Source organism: Calypte anna, chromosome 1 (assembly GCF_003957555.1).
Source record: "Calypte anna isolate BGI_N300 chromosome 1, bCalAnn1_v1.p, whole genome shotgun sequence".
Lineage (NCBI taxonomy): Eukaryota > Metazoa > Chordata > Aves > Apodiformes > Trochilidae > Calypte > Calypte anna.
In genome coordinates this window covers 12,869,378-12,882,911 of record NC_044244.1, presented here as the reverse complement: position 1 = coordinate 12,882,911, position 13,534 = coordinate 12,869,378, and the positions used below count along the sequence as shown (strand labels likewise).

The 13,534-nt window shown below is 41.9% G+C and overlaps 1 protein-coding gene across 1 annotated transcript in view; it reads left to right on the top strand.

Annotated features, from left to right (window-relative positions):
- RELN (reelin) overlaps window positions 1–13,534 on the top strand; it is a 270,920-nt gene that overhangs the window by 93,551 nt on the left and 163,835 nt on the right. The window contains exon 4 of the mRNA XM_030447325.1: window positions 13,207–13,277. Within this exon, the coding sequence (XP_030303185.1) occupies window positions 13,207–13,277 (71 nt within the window). The remainder of the gene's footprint in view (window positions 1–13,206; window positions 13,278–13,534) is intronic.

The following is a 13,534-nucleotide window of genomic DNA, read 5'->3' as shown; positions in this document are numbered from 1 at the left end:
TCCCGTTTTCAACTAAAATATGTTGGAAAGGAACTTTTTGTCTTTGCATTATCTTTTAATATCAGTTTTGCAAATCAGACTATTCTATATCCATTTTGTAAACAAGATTTAGACACTCTTCCAGAAAAAAAAAAAATCTGTATCTGAAAGTCTGAAATTCCTATTGATATTTGTCCCAAATCTTCCAAAAAAGCTTTATCATTGGCTCCCCCTCCCTGCTGAACCAACGGCTTGTTGTCCACCTGATGTCCAGCAGTCTGTCCTCCCTCTCCTCTGCTGGGTGATAGTAAGGATGTGACTGGTGAGTTTGGGGAAGGTCTGTGGACCCTGATGGGCCCCTTAGTCTCAAAGGAGGTGGACCACAGTTTCCTAGGTGGTCCTTACAGCATGTCTTTGGGCTTCCTTCCTATTTCTCCTGGCAGCCAGAAACTGCAAAATCTCCTCCTTCAAACTGCAGGAGATAATTTGGGGCACTTTCTCATCAGTTTTGCAAAGAAAATTGGTATCTTGTGTGTTGTGGCATCCTTAAGCAAGCGTGCTCAGTAAAGAACTACCAGGTACCTAGTTATTGACATTAATGTGTTTAGGACCACAGCGCTCTAGGGTCAGAGGTTAACAGTGCAGTAACCAACTGCAAGCTCATTTCACCTTCTACTACTTATGAAATAACAGTGACCAGAGTAATTTTTCTTCATTATGTTGTGTGCCCTTTTATGAGGAAGGTTATGTTTTAAAATGGGTAAGTGCTATGCATGGTGACATTGTACAGATACATTTCCTGGGCAACAGTCCAGTTTTCAGAAAGTTACTATGTAGTATTAAAATTTTCTGACACCAGCATTAAAAGGTACCTATGCCATTTAAAAGCAGGGAGACAAGAAGAGGCAGAGAAATCCCAATTTAGCCTAAGATATATTCCTGGAATGATAATGCTGTCTGTCCATCCCTTCTTCTTCCTACATTAATTAATTATATGTATTATCTCAGGTCCCTGAATATAGAGGACTGTGCTGAAAGAAGCACTGGGAAGACCTATTGTATACAAAAGGATCACAAGGAAAAACTTTGCAGCAGCTCATGCTTGTCAAAGAGCTCTGGTTGGGCATGGGTTTTATCAAACTTATCCTCAGCCAGGAGAAGTCAGAGTTGAGAGACCACGAGAAAAATTACACCAATGTGGCTGCAAGTGATGAGCTTTCTGTGGTCCAGAAGTCACTTGTTCTTATTTCTGTTTGGAGATGACTGTGCATGCTGCCACTACAGGGAGATGCACAGGAAAAAGAAGTTAAACCTCTACCTAGTAAACTCACAGTAAAATCACAAAGCAGTGTGGGTCAGCACACCTGGCATAAAAAGTGCAGCCTTGGGTTTCTGACTTCAGGAATGCAAGGCTTTAAACAGGATCTTCTTATGAAATGCATTCACAAAAATTAAAATAGGATTTTCTTACTTATTTTGATACAAATTTCAGAAGTGTGAATTCATATACGTATTTTTTCAAAGCATGCATAGCATGCACAGTGTTTAAAATAGACTATTGAGGAATATAGGTGCAGTTGCTCTAAAATACAGTTCAACAGGACCAATATTTATGCTCCGGAGAATAAACATTAGCATTTCCAAAACAAATGCTTTCTGAAATTTAACATATTTGGTTATGCATAGTGAAGCCTCTGAAGTTGTCTGGGGAAAAAAAAAAAAAAGGAGTTTCAGTCATGCTTCTTAAAACCAACAGCTTTACAATGTTCTTATTGTACTCTTTGAAACACCAAATACCAATGAGGAAAACACTTAAGAACAATTTTCCACAACACAACTAACAGCTGCAAAAAAGTAAGGTATTTCCCTACAGCAAGACTGCATGAAAATTTTGGCAGCAAGCATAGATGAAAAGATTTGTGAATGGAAGGTTGGATAAGATTCATATTCTGGCTGACTAAATACATCTAGAAGTATTTATGATGTTTTCTGTTTCCTAGGAAATAGATTTTGGTTAAGTTAGGAATTTGAATAATTTTTCATATATTTTTATGCAGAGCAAATAATAGAGCCAGAACAATGTTTCAGTGCATTATAGATCGAAAAATAAAAATAAAAATCTGATTTGAAATTCTGAACCTAAAAGGTATATGTGAAGACATGCCCACTGAGTAGTATTAATATCTAAATCCAGGTCTTTGGCTTAAATGCAAAGGATTGACCTCAGGTCAAGAAAATAAAACAAAAGGAGATGGGCAGCAAAATGTCATGCAAAGAATCCAAATTTATTATGAACTGATAAGGGAGACACACAAATGGATTCACCTGGAAGCTAAAAGGCATAGATCATGAGCTGTATATTAAAATATTTCTTTGTTATTTGCAATATATCCTTTTTCACAGTGTTCCTACTAGAATAATATAGCAGAGTTACCTTTACCAATGAATGAAGTCTGCCTGTTCCCTCCCTGTGTGCCAGACAAGTAGTACGGCATAGTCTGTGCTGCTGTTTTTACAGCATTGTTTCAGATGTTGTTCTCAGATATATTGTTTCTCAACTGATAATTCTATCAGTGTCATTTGCACATCTTTACCAGTTAGCAGTTGACTTATTCCTTCATTTGTCTGATGAGCCTTGCCTCAAGTCTTCAGATACATAGCCACATCCATCTCATCCGCAGGGGCGAGGTATCTTCTAGCTTACAGTAGGAGTTTTCATTGTAGTTTTTCAAGATTTTATTCATTCCCTGTGCAAAGCAGTGATTTTCTTTCCAGAGATCATGAGATATCTGATGACAATTCAAAATGGAGGAATGCCATTTAGAATAGGAAATACTTATGGTACCTTTATGTGACTTTCTTTAAAATCTTGTATCTGTAATGAATCCATCCATAACATCAGTGCTCAAATGTCTGGTGATTTTTACTTAGACTGCACGAGAGATTAATCTCAGGCATGGGATGTCAGTACTTTCCTTTCCTAGGGGACTCTGTCTGGAGCTTTGGATATTTTTGCCAAATGGAGTTCTCAGAACAACCAAGGCTTTAGCAAACCTGTCTGAGTTGCCCTGACACTCCTGAATTTATCCTGAGCAGCTAACGGGAAACACCTCTTCTCTAGGTACAGGGATTTGTAATAAATGAAGTGGTGGATCTTCCACCCAGTGTTTCTTAGTGAGGAGGGGAAATTCAAAAGAACAAAACCACATTCTGTGTTTATCTAATGCGGTCTTAAAAAAAAAGAAAAAAAGAAAAAAAAAAGCTAAAAAGCTGTAACGCTCTGAAAAGCCCATTAGAATATTAGTTTTGAGAAGAGATCCTCTTTTATCATTAAGTGTTAGCTCAAGTTGCTGTTTTATTATTCAGCCATAAATTTCTTTGCTCTACAAATTATGGATGAATTTCCCTAATTTCTGGCACCCCTCTGTTATGTACAACACCAGATGTGCAAGTCTCCGATGAATGCCTTCGTCTGGAATACTTGGTATTTGGGATTCTAGACATAGGAATTTGAGCTCTCAAGCAATATTTAATGTAATAAAGCAATAATTATTTTTGTGTATTTGAAAAGCTCACCTTCCTGGTTACATTACTGAACCGAAATCCCAATATGCTCCTTTTGATTGGAAATGTTTACTGGCAAATAAATGAAGAGTTCAAGTCCAGTTGTGTTTCAACCAATATTGCCATTTTTTGTTCATCTGGGAAATAGGGAATCCAGTGTAGGGACTGTGCTAAAAAAGTCTCAGAATATCAACAAGGTATTTTCCCATACAGATTCATTTTAATGTAGTGCTCATTCTACCAAAGATCCTGAAAACAAATCTGTGATCAGAGGAGAAATGAGTCAGTAACAAAGAACTGAGACCTGTGATATCTACAATGTAAGTACTTACATTATTGCTAAGATTCTCATTTTGGTTTCTATCAAGGCTGTGTTTATAAATGTCTTCATTAATACTTTAAGAGAACGGGTTTTAGAGATGTCCTTTTTAATAATAGACTTAGAGAATTATTATAAACAGGATCAAAAGGAGAGATTGTGGCAATGTAGTTTAATGAGTAGTTTGTTTCTGAGTGAGAGAAATTATGGACTGTTTCTTAGTGAAAAACATGAGTTCAAACTCATTATTGTTGGAACAGTATATTCTCTGGAAGGTTCCCATCCAAATGTGTTATTTATATCTGTATTAGTGACTTGCCAATTCAAGCACAAATTCACGCAACAGTTGTTTTTTTAAAATATAATGTTAATAACCCTAGCAGTATTTTATTATGCAAAAACATTCACATATGTCAGAAGTGCAAGTCTGGACATGCTCTGGCAAATGGCACAGCAAGGCTGTATTTGTGTAGCTAACCCTCCTTTGAGTAGGAGGTTGGGATGGGGATCCCCTGCAGTCCATTCCAACCTGGGTTTTCTTATGAACCTACAATCATCTCTGGGGTGTGAAGAGAAATCAGCGTGCACCATGGTCTCCTGGGCACAGGAATTAAAAACCCTGCCTTTGGCTCAGAAGCAGCTGAATTCTCCCATTTTGGGTCTGGAAGCAGGAGGAAGGTACTCAAGGGAGGCCAGTGCCAGGACACTGGCAGCACTTCGCAAGGAGAGCACAAGGGCTTTGCAGGGCTGTAGGGTTGGACCTACTGTGGAAGGGCACAGAGAGGGGATTGTTCTCATCTCTCATTTGATCTCTGAGTCTGAGGTGTGAGACAGTTGAATAAAGATTTAGATACTTTGGATCTCTGAGTGTCTCTTAACTGAGACCTTAGGACATTACTCAAATGGGCCTCTCTGAAGCAAGCATGTTTGTTGAAGAAACAGCTCACGCTGCTGTAAGCAAAGGATCTGTGAAGCAGCTTTCCTGCACTTATGGACAGTAAGTCCCCAGAGCAGCCACACCACAGGACTCCCAGGTGCCCACAGGCTGCATCTCAGCCTCATGCCCCCAGGGTCCCTAGGAATCCTCCTTCCTTTCCCCAGTATATCCAGCTCCTGTTATTGATGCCAGACCTTCTCACTGAAGTCTCTCTAGTTTTTGCTGTGTACCTGATGTCATTCCACCTGCTTCTTTTGGCTGGAGTTCTGCAATACTTAACAAATTTGTCATTTTTTCAATGGATGATGGCATTAATTATTCTCTTAAGGCAGCATTTCATCTGCCTATTTCTGTTTATGAGCTGATATGGTCTTAAGGGGTATGTTTTCTTACAACACATAAATCCAGTTGAAAATTGCAAGCCATGCAGGAGAAATAGCTGTCCTTGGTATGATTAGTGACCCTGCACTTTTTCCAAGAGGTTCACCATATTCCCAGCATGCAATTGAGAATACGGAGAGAATAACAGTTTTTCACTAATAACTATAGCAGGTTCTTTCTTAATTATATTTTTATCAGTCTGTGAAAGGTTTGTGTACTTCACTGGTTTTGCAGTCCTCTAAAAACATTTAGGAAAATGGGATGAAAGCAAAGAAACTTAGGTGAGGAATATAATATTTTAGTGTTCTGTGAGGAAAGGAAACCTGTCCCTTGTGCTCTAGGGTACAGCTTGTGGACATTTTCATTTTGATGGAACATTTTCTAGCTTTAGACTGAAGAAGAATGTTTTCTCCTTCCCTTTTAAGCTGCCTTGCACACTGCAGAAGCAACAGTTGCATCTCTGTAATTAATATTAAACTGAGTGGGTTTAAAGTGGGTTAGTTCAGCTAAATGAGTATTTCACTGTAAGGGTTGTAAAGCAAGTACAGGGTTCCAGATTCTCTATATGGTTCAGCTCCATATGCTGTCCACAGCTCAGTCCACAGCTGGTGCATTGTCCTTTGGGAAGGGTGGGCAGCTGATATTCAATATTCTGAAATCATATAAACCCCCTGTCACTTCTGGTGGCAACTGTGAGGTACACAGCCATAACCTCACAGGTAGAGAGAATTGGTATGACAGTATTTATGTGAAGTGTTGGACATGATGAACTGGTTAGTTCTTTTGTGCTGTGATAAAAAACAGGGGACTGCAGGATAATGTAGACTGGAAGGGACCTCAAAAGGTGTCTAGTGCAAGACCCTGCTCAAAGCAGGGTCAGACCAGATTGCTTAGGGTTTTAATCCCATTGGGTCTTAAAAATCAGCAGCAAAGGAGAGGAACTGCACAACTTCCTGGTCTCTCCCTCCTTCTAGGCTGAATGAGCCCAGGTCCCTCAGTATCTCCTTGCAGGGCAAATGCTCCAGCCCACATCATCTTGGTGGCCCTCTGCTGGACTTACACCAGTTGATCTGCACTGCCAAATTTAGTTAGTACAGGTTGTTAAAAGAAAGGAACATGCTCATTGTAAAAGATACAGCAAATAACTATGTGCAGAGCATCCATGAACTTACTACCTCTATGTTCCTTTAGAGATCTCGAGTACTTTTAAATCCACAGGAACTGTGATGTTTCTCCTTGTAAAACAGTATCAGCAGCCACCAGTGCTCTGCGCATTGTCCCTGCTGGCCCTGACACTGGCACCATCTCCCAGTCAGGTTCAGTAAGTTGGCCTTGGCTGTTCTCGAAGAAATTGACACTGAAATGCAGACCTGCCCAGCCTCACCTCCTGCCACACACAGTAAATCGTCATCAAACCACTTCTGCACAGCACAGCACCCACCCAAAAATACAGTACTCCCACCAAGAACAGCGGGATGCAAACACCCTGTGTACCTAGTAATCTCCAGAAGGCCTATTCCCTACCTAGCTTTTGAAGTCCTGTTATTTGGGGCTTAATTAGGTGGTGTTGGGGGAGATATTTTTTTAAAAAGGCAACTGTTAGGGCAACCTACAGGCAGAGATGGTCATATAGATTTGACAATATATTAAAAATCAAACTATTTATTTGCATAGAGGGCAAATTTCTACACAGCCCTCTGGGCAGTGCTGCTGTGCATCCTTTCCACAGAAGCTGGGAGAGCCAGGCAGCACAGGCAGCACCAGTAGTGTTCACGCAGTCTCTGTCCCACACACCACCTGCCCGTGCTCTCTTCAAAACGCAACCTGCAATGCATGTGAATCCCACGTGAAACACAAGGTACTTCAACATAACATCACAACAGTTATCACTGGGAATGCCTTGCTCTGTCTGCAGTCCCAGTCCAGGCCAGTCTGATGCCCAGCAGCAACCACAGCCGTACAATAGCAGAGTGAGTGCAGTGGGTGCTGTTGGTGGATCAGACCCGATCTCAGGCAGACAGCACCGTGGGGCTTGGGAAAAACAGACTGCTTCAGGTAGTCACTCACTAGTTTCTCTGGACCTGGTTCTGGATTTCAGAAATTTCCTAAATTTCCCTTAATTTTCCAGTGGCAGCAGTCACAAAGCACTGCAGACACACAAAGCATTTGCTTGCAGCCGGCACAGGGTTAAGTTGTGCTGGTGCAGTGTCATGGTCCAGCAGTCTGGGCAGACCGAAAACCAGAGGACACAACTGTTTGCTATTATGCCCCGCATCCCTCCCAAGGGAAAATAAAAGGGGTATAAGGACGAGAGACTTAAAAGTTGAAAATTAAAACTGAAACAGGTTTACTAGAACAGCAAATTCGCAGATGACACCAAGCTGGGAGGAAGTGTGGACCAACTTGAAGGCAGGAGGGCTCTGCAGAGGGACCTGGACAGACTAGAGAGCTGGGCCGATTCCAACGGGATGAGGTTCAACAAGGCCAAGTGCCGGGTCCTGCACTTTGGCCACAACAACCCCATGCAGCGCTACAGGCTGGGGACAGAGTGGCTGGAGAGCAGCCAGGCAGAAAGGGACCTGGGAGTCTGCATCGACAAGAAACTGAACATGAGCCAGCAGTGTGCCCAGGTGGCCAAGAAGGCCAATGGCATCCTGGCCTGTATCAAAAACAGCGTCACCAGCAGGTCCAGGGAGGTGATTCTTCCCCTGTACTCAGCGCTGGTTAGGCCACACCTCGAGTACTGTGTCCAGTTCTGGGCCCCTCAGTTTAAGAAGGATGTAGAGGTCCTGGAACAAGTCCAAAGGAGGGCAACCAGGCTGGTGAAGGGACTCGAGCACAGGCCCTATGAGGAGAGGCTGAGAGAGCTGGGGCTGTTCAGCCTGAAGAAGAGGAGGCTCAGGGGAGACCTCATTGCTGTCTACAACTACCTGAAAGGAGGCTGTAGCGAGGTGGGAACTGGACTCTTTTCACAGACGACCATCAACAAGACAAGAGGACACAGTCTTAAGTTGTGCCAGAGGAGGTTTAGGTTAGATATTAGAAAGAATTTCTTCACGGAGCGGGTGATCAGGCTATGGAATGGACTGCCCGGTGAGGTGGTAGATTCTCCGTCCCTGGAGACATTTAAAAAAAGACTGGATGTGGCACTCAGTGCCATGGTCTAGCAACTGCTCCGGTGGGTCAAGGGTTGGACTAGATGATCTCCGAGGTCCCTTCCAACCCGGCTAATTCTATGATGATTCTATGATGAAAACGGCAGTACACCTGGGATAAGGAACAAATATACAAATATATATACAGCCCGGTCTCGATGCTGGCAGGGATAGGTGCCTGAGGGCTCCTTGCGGCAGGGCCAACTCAGGAGAGGGCTCCACGGCTCTTCCCAGCACCCGATGGATGTGGATTCTGGAGAGCGGGTGGCGAGCTGGGGGTAAAAGAGCGCAAGGGAACAGCAGCTCAGCAAGGAGCAGGAGGAAAGAGAGGAGTGGGTGCCGGCAGGAAATGGGAGGGAACAGCCCCCTCTGTGCTCCACCCGTCTCGGGTCCCTCGAGGACTTGAAGACGTCTCTTTAATTACCCGAACTGGTATCAAGAATTACCCTGGTCCACTCCAACTATGACGTGCGGGTAAAAATTAACCTTGGTTTTCCTTGGTCCCGTTAAAAACCTTTTTGGGGGGTTCATGAGATGGGGTATTTTACTGTAGGAAACCCCTAGCCCTCTCCCTAAGGAATTTGTCCCAGTGCCCTCCCTCTGCCAAGGAGAGGAGGAGATGCCAAGCACAGTGCCAGGCCTGTGAACCCCAGAGCATATCCAAGTGGTGACAGCCCCAGAGAAAGACCTGGGACAGGCACTGCTCTTGGGCACACAGCTCAGTGTGCTGCTCTGTATCAGCAGGAGGCTGGAGAGACACCTCTTATCTACAGAGCCATGAATGTAGGCATTGTCTCTGGATTTCTTTCTCCAAAATCACTTGGAATGATTTGTGTCATCGCACAAGGGACAAATTGTTATTACTTAGGCTCTGTTCAGTGGAGCTGGCAGCACTGCACCTGAATAATGTGTTTTTAAGCTTGTTAGTGCTTGAGCAGGGTGGTTCTTCAAGGCCTCTTTCACAGGTGATGTGGATTGTATGTAGTTAAAGCAAAGAATCATCAAGTCATGTTTCTTTTTTTTTTTTTTTTGCTTTCCAGTGACAGTCTAAAAGTCTTTACTGGCACCTGATTTCAACTTGAATAGTTGAGATTTAGGAAGGGAAATTCTTTATGGAATTGCTGTAATTGAAGCATGGGTTTAGTAATGCCTTGAACTGACAGTGAGCCTTGACACCTGATACAGCCTTCTTCAGACCTCTTTCTTCCTCTGTCAGCACTTTAGCTCCTCTTGCCACTTTTAAAAAGCACTTTCCCCTTTCACTTGCATAGCCCCAAGCAGACAAATACATCTAAGTTAATGGAACTGTGAAGTTAATATAAAGAGGAACCTTATTACCTCTTAGGTTGTTTTTCTTTCTAAGCTTTCACTTAACATGTCAGGATGTTCCTGTTCTCTCCCATTTGTCTATTACTTTTCACCCCTTTGGAAAGATTCATTCTTAGTGAGGAATTATTTCTGGGGACACATGGAGCATGCATCTTGCCTTTCGGCTGACTGGCAGGTTGGATTTGATTAGGTACTTGCCCTTTAGCTGGAAATAAATAGCATGCAATGACAGAGGGGTCTGTAGGCTGGTGTAACACCAATTAATAGTAAGAGACTTTCATTTAAGCAATATTTAACTACAGCAAAGGCTGTTCAGAAACTTCTCAAAAGTATCACAAATGCCATTTAATAATGTGTATGTGTCAAGAAAGTAAACCCCCATAATTAATTGTTGATTTTCTTTCTTGTAGAGGCTTTTTCAGTCATTCCCACTATTATTTGAGTTATGATTACTGTAAACATTATGTAGTTTTGGGACTTGAGTGTCAATGTTTTGGGGTATGTTACATATATTTAAAAGAGAAAAATCCACATGCATGATAATTTGCCATTAATCTCACCTGTCAGATAGGAACATCAACAAAGAAAGTTCAATACAGAAAAGCTGTGTTTTGCACTTCTTTCTAAAAGTAGCTTAGATGATGCATAATTGTGCTGCATTATTGTCATTTGCTCCATGAATAAAGCATAAATACAGAGAAAAACGAGCAGATAATAGTGGGAAACTGTCAGAAGCAATACCCTTAATAAGTCTCTGAAGCTGGTGCAGGTGCAGAACTCATGCATATGCCCACTGCAGAAGTTAATGTGAGCATATGCTGCAGGCAGCGGTGCCCTCCCTGCACGGCACGGCTGTCCCCAGGGTGCAGAGTGCTCCTGCTATGGAGCAGCAATAATTGGCTCCTCATCTGCATTATCGAGCAAGGGACAATAGGCACAGAAAGATGCAGATCATTCAGCTAGCTGCTGGCTCTCTCCCCAGATCCTCTTTTTCTCACACGCATGCAGAGATCAAGTAAACAGTACACAGTTCGGTGTTACCGGCATTACTCGGTGTTTGCTTGCATTCCGGCACATCCTGGCGCTCCCCTCTGCTTGTGGTCTGTGTTTGCCCCTGTCTGCCTCATAAAGGAATTTTGTGGTTGCTGTCGTTGTTGCCTGCATCCTGAATTGTATCCGGGGCTGTTGCATAAACAGCATTTCTGAAGTCTCAGGCCACTGCTAATATAAGTTTTCTTTCTCACTAACTACAAAGCCCTCACTTCCACTCTGCCAGCCTGGGGTAGAAATGTTGTAGAAAAAACCCCTTTTGAGCCTTACATGTGGCATTTCATTGTATGTGCCTGTGAGCAGCAAGAGCCAGGGGTTTTTGCTCAAAACATAGAATTCCCACAAAGAAACCTTTGCAAAACATGTCTGTTCATGCTGGGTTGGACCCAAAGCTGGCTGTGGGATGCTCTGCCATTTCATCTGCTAGAGGAAATCACCAACTCTGGTCCTCTTAATGAAGTCTGGGCATGTGTTTGATTTTGGAGATTGTTTGGTCCCCTTCTGCCTTTATGTGTCCTCCTTTGAGGACATTTGCAGAAATGTATGTAGTTATCACGTTTTTTTGCTTATTCATCACGAAAGAGATTTAAGAAATAGTTTATGAGTTTAAATAAGACTTGATGTCTCCGCCTTTCTTTTAGTGCCAGGGAAATATTTTTATTTTATTTTATTTTATTTTGTTTTATTTGGTTTTATTTTACTCTGTACTCAGTATGGTCTCAGGTAATGACAGCAAATGAAGAAGTGCTAATGAAGAGCTACATACATTCAGCTGTATTTTGCAGAAGTGTTTGAAATCCTATTGTGTTTCCATGGTGCACGTGGTAGGAATTGCCACCAAAACCTCACATCACTGATGCCATCCCAGGGTTGTTGCCAGAATAGTGTTATATAAAGCTATATTTAAAGCTTTGCTCTATCTTTACATGTTCCTCTGTTCAAGCGGACAGAAAAATCAGTTTAGCTCTCCTTCCTGAGAGCAAAAGAAAAGAATGACCTAAAAACCCTGGGAGCATTAGGTGGCCATGGTTTTGCATTTCTGGGCACACACATTGGTGTAAATGGATCTTTTCCAAGTGAGCTAGAAGCAAATCAGATCCCGGAGAAGCTTTCATTTGCTCCTAATTGTGCTTTAACAGTCTGCTGATGGGTTTTACCTTTAAGTTCCACCATACATGAAAAATTTAATAGTAGAAATATTACTTCTGTTGTTCTTCCTCATCAGTGTAACTAGCCTAGAAGCCAAGAAAAAATATTTTGATTTTTCTTATTGGACCATTAACTTTATTCTCCTTCCTGATATTTTCATAAGCAAGCAAGGCATGATCCATCTGAGAGCACACAGCTGGCTGGAAAGTCATATGAATCTATCTTGAGCCCATTAATGTTAATTATTTTCATTACTGACTCAGAGAAAGGATAAAGTACACATATGAAGAGTGTGTATGAGTTTTAGGCAGATGTTACAAGAACTTTGGCTGCAAGAATTCAGATTTCAAAGGCAACGTGGGCAAATACTGACAAGTTTTGAAATCTCCAGCAGAAAATTGAAGTTGTGAAGTACTACTACACTTAGGAAAGAGGGATAAAATGTGCAGTTAGTAGTAAAGAATAACTAGCACTGTTAGGGTGAAGCTCTGTAAGAGAAAAACAAAACAAATTGCATTGCATCTCTGTTTGATTATGAGAAAACAAAATGACAGTTCTTTCTCCATTGTACATTAGCTGGTCTGTTAGTGTATGACTTCCTTAAAGATGGAGAAAGGGACGGGCTGAAACCAGAGGAGAATAAGCAAGCAGTACATTGTTCAGAAAGTGAATGCTTAGAGGACAGGCAATGTGAAGGCACCAGACTTCTTACTTTGAGGAAAGAAAAGAGAAAGAATTAGGAGGGTTTTCTCTCCCACTTCTTCCCCCCCTGGATCATCATTCTCTGGATAATGATGTAGGATATGTCCTTATTTAGAGATGTTTGACACAGGTCTGGGGCAAGGAGTACATGTCTCTCCCATGATTTCCAGAGAGGATTTCTGAACACCCTGTCAAGTTCTACATTTCTATAAATACCATATGTAGCATATAGTATGGCCATTGCTATTGCCTATAGGATCGTGTGACTATTAATTTCACGGGGCAGCAGCTGTATAACAACTTCTTCTGTCCTGCACTGAGACAGGTATTCTTTCTCAGACAGAGTGGTGTGCTTAGCTTTGTGGTATGATTACTTTTATATCTGCCCTTCATTGAACCCCTGTCCGTGCCAGTGCTTTTTGTTGCAAACTTGGCCATTTTGGTTTAGCAGCTTTTCTTTTTGCTATGCTCAGAAACAATCCCTACAAATTCTTCTGTGACTTAAATGCATGCAGAAAGAATAACACAAGAAGAAAACAAAATGGCACTTCTGATTTGTCATGCATATATATGTGTACTATAGCATTGATTGGTTTATTTTTTATGTATAGCATTGATTGGTTTATTTTTTATGTTCACAGGGCTACAGCTACTCATAGGGGCCAAGTTATATTCAAGGATGCCTTAGCTCAACAGCTGTGTGAACAGGGAGGTAAGAGCCACCATCAAAAATATCTGACAAACATGGTTTTCCATTGTATGTGCATGCCAATGTTACTCATCATGAAAGCTGTTTCATAAAAAATTTAGGATCTTCTTTATACTTCAAACTGATACTTTCTTTGGCTTCACACTTTCCATCAGTGACCTGGATGCCACCTTGATCCTCTCTGCTAAACACTGGGGAATCTACAAAATTAAAATTTTATCCTATTGTGTTATACACTTGCCTGAAATCAGCCTGTAACA